The sequence below is a fragment of the Neltuma alba genome, unplaced genomic scaffold (genome assembly GCF_004799145.2).
Source record: "Neltuma alba isolate B1F8T4 unplaced genomic scaffold, ASM479914v2 tig00007632_pilon, whole genome shotgun sequence".
Lineage (NCBI taxonomy): Eukaryota > Viridiplantae > Streptophyta > Magnoliopsida > Fabales > Fabaceae > Neltuma > Neltuma alba.
Window position 1 is genome coordinate 98061 of NW_021634835.1, and position 8022 is coordinate 106082.

The 8022-nt window shown below is 36.8% G+C and overlaps 1 protein-coding gene across 1 annotated transcript; it reads right to left on the minus strand.

Annotated features, from left to right (window-relative positions):
- Positions 1 to 2875: 2875 nt before the first annotated feature.
- Positions 2876 to 7083, minus strand: LOC114753038 (mechanosensitive ion channel protein 6-like). Its single transcript, XM_028941720.1, has 5 exons — positions 5019 to 7083; positions 4559 to 4682; positions 3706 to 3999; positions 3414 to 3616; positions 2876 to 3309 (listed from the first exon to the last, which is right to left on the minus strand). Exons 1-5 carry the CDS (start codon positions 6977 to 6979, stop codon positions 3024 to 3026), a joined length of 2868 nt encoding a protein of 955 aa, XP_028797553.1. The 5' UTR covers positions 6980 to 7083; the 3' UTR covers positions 2876 to 3023.
- Between the last annotated feature and the right edge of the window lie 939 nt (positions 7084 to 8022).

The following is an 8022-nucleotide window of genomic DNA, read 5'->3' on the forward strand; positions in this document are numbered from 1 at the left end:
GTCTCAATGCTCGAGTGATGTCTGCGCTCCTGAAGCACCTGCTTTCGTCTCTTTTGGCTCCGTCGCGCCAATTTCTTTTGCGCTTGTTTCATTTTTCTTCCCCCCCCCCAAAACCAAATTTTCAATCCATCGGCTGGTCTTCTTTCCCACTTGTTTTTTGGTTTAGTTTTGATCATTTTATGTAAACTACTATGTTGCTGGTAAATTTTGTTTTTAATAATTGAAGATGAAAGGAAATATTTAGAACACAAGGTTAGAACTTAGAAACGATGCTTTACTATAAGACTACTTAATTAATATGAATAAATTAATTTAATTATGATAAATGTATTATGATCTTAGTTTTTAAGTTAAATACGGAAAAAATAGCAAATATAAGAAATAAAATATATTAAAATCTTATACTTAGAGACTAAATTTGTTCATAGGAGAGAAGAGAATAAATATACATCTAACTCATCCTACTAAAATTAGCAACCACAACAGATGGTTGATGAGAAGAGAAGCTTGTTAGTTCAAGGACTGAGAGTGGGCTCTGAATACTGAGGAGCTGACTGATCAGAAATTTTATGAGGCACTCTATCTCCCAGAGTTCCAAGAAAACAGCTGTTGATCTTGTTTTCTAAATACTCCTACAAAATTGGCAAATATAAGATTTTTCATAGTCATGAGAAAGGCAGTTGCAGAGGACAACTTTTTGGCAGCACCCAGCAAAAGAGGATATTTTGGCTGGATCAATCCTTACAGCAGCAGTCAGCAGAGCAGCCAGACCGGACATGATGAGTCCAATCACATAGGAGAAAGAGATGCTCCATAGGTTCCGGGCTCTGCCAAATATGGCGCCATTGCAAGCCCTCCACAGAAAAGGTTTTAACCTTCGCCTGCACTTGAAGTTGCCAAATGCATTTCCACATTCCCTTAGAAAGACTAGCAGAGGAGTTCGGGAGCTGGTTTGCTCCAGCTTGGTTCAACACAGTCCAAGTTGGTTTGTACCATGAGATTGTTTTCCTAGATATATTTCATGCAATAAGCTGATTTGATAACTATTGTGATTTTTTTATAATTTCATTTTTAGAAAATCTTATTCCAAATTTTAAGTTCATTTCCTGATTTCATATCATATGAAATCAACATGTATTGGTTGATTATTAATAATTTGAAAAATGATACTTCTAATTTTAATATTATTTTCTAAGGGAATATACTTTTTAAAAAAATCCTCATACTTTTAAACAATAAATAAAATGCCTATTTTATTTTTTATTTTTTGTTTCTTGTTTTTTTTAATATTTTTTACTATCCCGACCTTAGCTTGATATTGGTCTACCATGGTTTAAGCACAGGTCCAAATATCAACTCAGTATATTCCAAGCCAAGCTGGGACCCCCCCCCCCAAAACCTCTTTTTTTTTTTTAAATGCCCATTATATGTAAATGTTAAATAAGTTACCTAAATTTGTTAAAATGCTTTCAAGTCTCTTTGAACCTTTTTTTTTTTAACCAGCAAAGTCTACTTGAACTTAGTTGTGATTAATTTTACATATAAAATATCACACATTTCATTTCTACTGCATTGATTATTCACTGGCATTGACCAACCACTGATAACCATTGACTAGTCGCTGGATAATGTTTTAATTTTTTTTATTAAAATACCAATACTTTAAGGTAACCTCTTCCAATGTTGACGCTTTAACATTTATAACTCAAAAATCTAAGTTTTACAAGTGAGTTTACATAATTTTTTGTATTAGTTCTTCAAATTTTATACATTAATTCGCAAGTCAGTTTCTCAAACGTAGGAGTCATCCTTTTAAATATATAAACCAAATTTCAAAACTTATAATAAGGTAAATAATACTCAGATCAATAGCCTTTAAATTTAACAAGTTGAATTGTAAAAAGTTGCAAGATTTAAAAAAAAAAAAAACTAATGCAAAAGTTTTGTGAAATTTGATTTATAAACATTATTCCTTTGATCCTATTTATAAAGTATTTCAAGTATGTTTCACATAAAAAAAAAACTATATTAACCCTCCATTAAAATAAACTATTTAATATATATGCACTTTTTTTGTGAGAACAAATATACACCTTTTAAGAAAATTATCTACACTATGATAAATAAAGAACAAAATAATATATTCATGACAAAAATTTAATAAAATAACTCATACATAGGATGAAAAAATTTCATATGTCTTATAAACAGAATCAAAGGAATATATTACAATATTAATTATTGCCAAAAAAATTAAAGTATTAATATTATAATAGGTTGACGTTTAAATATAAGAAGTTTGACTTTTAAAACTTGAAAATTTATTATATTTGACTTGCAAATATCCAAATATCAATATTTTCATAAAATAATTATTAATCAATGTGAAAAAGCATTAATATTATATCTTACATTGAAACATTAAAACATTGTAAAAACACATATAACATCGTTAGCAAATTGTCTCTCAAAACTCAATTTGGATATTTTTGTAAGACATTCATGTCATCTGATCACATTATATTGATTTCCATTCTTAATTTTTTTCATTTCCAGATCTGACTACAAAAGAATACTTCTTGATTCTAATTTCGAAAGTATTCAGTATCACAAATCGAAACTATAAAAGTACTTTTAAAAAATACTTTTCCACAAATCGAGACAAATTCATTTACATGTTTATTTCGTATACCGTAAAATCACTTTTAAAACTATGATTTGGTTTTCATCCAAACATCTTCTTTCGGTCCGTCAAATACATTTTTGGCCCAAAAATTGATATTTTTCACAGAAGCATCTTTCTCTCTTCCTTTTTACTTCCGTGTTCCTAGAAAGACAAAACCATCCTACTAATCATGGCCTCGGAACGAGCGAAAACAAGGAAGGCGGCATGAAAAATCGCCCAAGATCCATATTATGAGCTCCGTAAACTAATATACAGTATAATTAATAACCGGAAAACCCCACTTTCTTTAATCCTATCCTGCTGAACAACACTCCCCAGCTCAGGTTCCTCCTACTAGTCAACCTGCGATTGTGGCCCAACTAGGTGGAAGCCGTTCAGAAGTGGTAGGCATGCTTCTAACGTTAATATCAAGAGGAAGAAGACGATACTGGATGTCAAGCTCACGGAATATCCTGAGCAGCTCTTCAATCAGAAGGGATCTTCTGACAAACCTTTCTCCCATGTCTTGGTGGTTCATCCTATGAGTTGGCCAGATCGAGATCCTTATCATGTTTAATTGTTCCAGATCCCTGAAGACTATAAAAGCTTGAGGATACCAGTGCTCCTTCTTGTTGTCGATGAAGCTACATTTTAGTCATTACGAATTTCAAATTTCATGTTAGATGTACACCATAACACAACCAAGAATACAAACAATACAAGGGAAACAGTTTGTTCCTGCCCATACCTATGTATTCTTTGTTTCATGAGAGCAATCTTTTCAGCTGGGGTGGACACGTGCACAAAGAAATCAATAGCATCTCCCATTTCAGGACTCCGGTAGAAATTATGTATGGCCTTAGTAGCAAGGACGCTGTTGGGGATGATTATTTTTTGATTGTCATATCTTAAAAATATGGTTGTCAGAATATTCATTTCTTCCACAACCATCTGCAATTAGATCGCAAAGAGGTCAACAAGAGTTGGGCCTTGCATAAGCGAAAACAGAATCTGTAAACGCGTAAAGAGCTAAGCATTACCTGGATCCCATCGATTTCACACCTATCTCCCACATCAAATGGGTGCATGACAAATAAGAAAACAATTGCTTCAAATACCGTCTTGCAGGTATTTCCAAATACAAACGCAACCAAGACAAGCTGTGAGCTCACAAAGAGAAGCAATTTGGTGCTGGCAATTCCCAGTATTAATAGCCAAATAACTAGTATGATGATGCCGACTATAAAATTGAGTATTCGATGAAGTTTGTTCACTGCGGTTTTGGTATCAGTCAATGTCAATGCAAGCGCTCTCCTCTCTCTGAAGGCATTAACCTGTAATTTTGGAATAGAGAACTCGGGCATAAGTATTATATAAGCAACGCAAACAACTGTATCTAATCTAAACATACATTGAAACCTTGCATCAAGAAAACATAGACCAAGATCGCCAATCGAAAATTTTATTCCCCTCCGATCATCACATCGCATTAAAGGAAAATACATAGTTGCATGAACAGGTGAAGAAGAAATACACAAAAATGGTCATTAATATTAATTGCATTGGGTCATTCATATCTGCACTTGTGTGTCTTATGGACAGAGGATGTGGTGAGGTGAGATTATTTCATCAACAAGCTAATATAGACTAGTTTCAAAAGCAGCCAATATGTTGAGGAGTATTTACTTGTAGAATGACAGGGAATCATATCGAGAATATGATAAGAGGCATAAAAATAGTATTGTAAAATTTAGCTCCTTAGAAGCAGATGATATCGTACAGCCTAATCAGAAAGAATTCACGCGGACAATTAAGTTGTTAATAGGCTACAGAATATAATCCACCCCTGTTTTGTTTTCCAAATCAAGCTTCAGGTGTTGCCAAAATTCTTACCACCCAGTTCTTCAAGGAAGATTTGCTGATCTTCCCCGACTCAGATGCTCCTTCAAAGAGATCCATGGTTTTCTCGGCTTCATCTTCCCGCATAAAACGCATCAAATCCTCCAGGTAAATGAACCTGAAAAGAAAAACAATAAACTTTATCAGTTAGGCGTGTGGATCCTCTAGAGTTCTCATCAATTAGGCAGAGAAGAAAAGATTATAAATCATTGCCAAGTTATCAATCATTCATTCAATCATCAACGCTTAAAATATGAAGGATCAAAACAAGATGTGACGTTGAACATAGTCAAGGAGTCAGTAAAGCTTCCGAGACTCAGCCCAACCTTCAGGAATCATTTTATGAACTGCGATACCATGTGCGTCAGAGATTACGATTGTATATGCATAAAAGATGAAGGAATGAGAAATTAGTTTCATAAATACAATTAATCTATAAGGATCGAGGAATAACCTGCAACCCCGCCTGGCAACATTCTGAAATATTTTCTTTGCCGCAGCTTTTGCCTCATTTTCACTTCTAATTTGTGTAGCATTTTCATCATCTTGAGCTGAATCAAGTATCTGCTCATCCAGTGTAGAAAGAGTGCCGTGCCGGACCATATTCATTAACCTTTTCATATTCCAAGCGGAGACATTTTTCGGATTCAGCTTATGCAGGTGATCAATAGTAATCCCATCATCTGACTTATGGGAGAGTGGACGAGAAAACTTTCCACTTATAAGACGGGGGCTTTTCTGGAGCATTCCGCTTTTCGTCGCCCCTGGACTCTTAGTTCTAGAGAAGGTAGCAGCCCTTGGACTCTTGGTTGTGGAGAAGGCAGTTGCCCTAAGCTCAGGGGGAATGTTAACCCCAGCATTCTGCAGTTTCTGAACCTCATCAGCAAGTTTTTGTTCCTCTTCCTCTGACTTCTGGATTTCGATCAGAGGTGGCCCCGACAGTGTTTCGATCACAAATTGATTAAACAGTGATTCCTGAATCCTATCAAAGTATGTGCTTGTATAGAAGGAGGAAGCCATAACCTTAACCACAAGAGTTTTTGCCAACCACACCAAAGTGCCCACCAAGAAACAGACCAAGACCTTCGTGACATATTGAAGGGCGTTGCTGCCTCTAGTCTCCCTCTCAACCTTCTTATCGAATAACAGATGCCAAGCAATCAAAACAAATCCCAACCATAGACAATTTTGAACTGCCTTCCTCACACCATATACAAAATAGAGGACTCTCTTCCGCAAAAGGAAATTTCTTTCGATAAAGAACACTAAAATTCGAATTACCCAATCAGAAACCAACCGACCACAAATTAGAACCAGGATCATCACCTCCCATTTCCATAACCGGAGCTTCCAGAGAATCTTGTTCCTCAAAACTGGGATACTCAGCGTGCATGCTAGCGCAGCAACAATCAAAATCAAACTCAACCATTCAAGCAGAACCCATATGCTAAAGTGGGTCCTTTTCAACTCATCCGGCACGTCCTCTTCGAAAAATGGGTCGTCTTCCTCGTCCTCCCCTTTCTTCCCTAACATCGTCGATAACATTTGCCCTGACTTTGCCACTCGACCAGACTTTCGTTCCGGCTCGTCCGGCGGGTCCAACAATCTTGACTTATTCCTGGTCTTCAGCAAAGCAGATTTCCTCTGCAAAGAAAGATTCCTTTCGTAAGAGGCGTTGGAGGTACATCTCACCACCTCGCCATCTCCGGCACCAGCATTACCACTTTGAGCGACACCCGGCGAACCACGTTGCGGCGATTTATGAACTTCGGTGTGACCCGGCGAGTCCTTGTGCCTTCGTCTGAAGGTTTCAGTTGCCGCCTCAACAACATTGGAAGTGGGGTCCTCAAACGAGACTTTGAGGTCCTTGGAAACGCGATTGAGCTGCGGAGACTCTTCCACCGGAGGCAATTTGTAGTCGTGCTGGAACTCCTCCATTTCTAAATCCATATCCAGCGACATGTCACCAGACGCTTTCTGTTTGTGCAAGAACTTACCAATGAGCATGGAAGGTGGATCCTCAGAACCCTGCTCACGATGCCGGAAATCAAAGCTATCCCCGTCATTACCGCTAGTACTAGCGCCAGCACTCCCATCGCTGGCACTCTTGCTCACGTCTCCATTGTTCCAGAAGTCATAGCTAGATTCTCTCCAAATCTTGCCACCCTGTTGAACTGCGGGACCTCTGGAGTCGCCTTCGTCGATTTTAACGACAACCTCGGGGCGATGTGGGGGAGCAGCGGAGGTCATGGATGATGGAGCAGTGAGGTGACGAGGAGGATGATGGTCGGGAGTTTCTTGATCCAGGAGAATGGGAAGCTGCTCGTGGTCGGAGTCGGCGTCAGTGCCCGGGGAGATCTTTCTGGGATGTTTGTAGGAATAATAGGACTTGAATGATTTTCTGAGGGAATCCATGGGAATTTAATTAGGCAGCGGGAGATGGGAGGAAAGTAAATTAAAATAATAAACTAGGATTAAGTGGGAAAGTGAGCGTTTGGTGAAGACCCAGAAATTAAATTCAGCTTTATGAAATCGAAAGTTCTCGAGTAAAAGTTGGCAGACGCGTGTAGTGAGCTACGAGTGAGGAACGGACCAAGAGAAAGACGTAAGAAAATTGCAGCGTGGGGCGGGTGGGTACGGGTCAGGGACAGAGAAAGGAACCGGCGCGACGACGCCCAGCAGGCTTCGGCTTCTGCTGTCTTTCTTGCTTAGGCTTAGCTCCCAATGCCGCGTAATTACGCAGAGTGTACTACACCTTCAAATTTTTAATATAAAATTTATTTAACTAATTTAATTAGATTAAACAAATTAAATTAGTTAATTATAGTAAATATGATATGTTTTTTTTAAAACATCATAATTATCTTTTTTAATATTCTCATTTCGGATAAAGAAGTATTCATGAAGATAATTTAAAAAATTGATAAATATGAAAAATAAATCTTTTATTTAGAATTAAAATCAACTTAATAATTAGGTTCTATATTAAGGACTGGACGTGCTTCCCATTCTATTTTCGTACAAATCGATCATCAATCATTATTATTGTTATTCATTAATAGTATTAAAATAGAGTATCTATTCGGGCAATATTATTAACCATCAATTAAAAAAATATATTTGAAAATAAATATTTGCAGTAGATAATAAGGAGCGTGGTTAATTTCTAATTCTGCATAAATACATACGATTTATTCCTAAAATTTATGAGAATCTATGTTTTTTTTTTACCAGCAAGAATCTATATTATTATTTGGTTAGACATTAAGTGGCCTTTTCACTAAAAACGTAACTCCTCGATAAAATGCTGGTGGGAAAAAAAATATTAATCTAGTTGCTAAAGATGCACATATGCAAAGGAATTAATGTTTCTGTCGAAAAGGTTACGTATTAAGCTGTGGTGACAAGGACAAACAATGAAAGCCACTGTGATTACTGAAGATGAGCGAAGTGTCAAC

Bases quoted from the DNA above. Each gene is read 5' to 3' on its own strand.
- LOC114753038 (XM_028941720.1), bottom strand. From the start codon at position 6,979: ATGGATTCCCTCAGAAAATCATTCAAGTCCTATTATTCCTACAAACAT. The intron at 4,000-4,558 runs GTAAGAATTTTG...CCAAAATTACAG, and splicing joins CTTCCTTGAAGAACTGGGTG to GTTAATGCCTTCAGAGAGAG. The intron at 3,310-3,413 runs GTATGGGCAGGA...ACTAAAATGTAG, and splicing joins ATGAAACAAAGAATACATAG to CTTCATCGACAACAAGAAGG.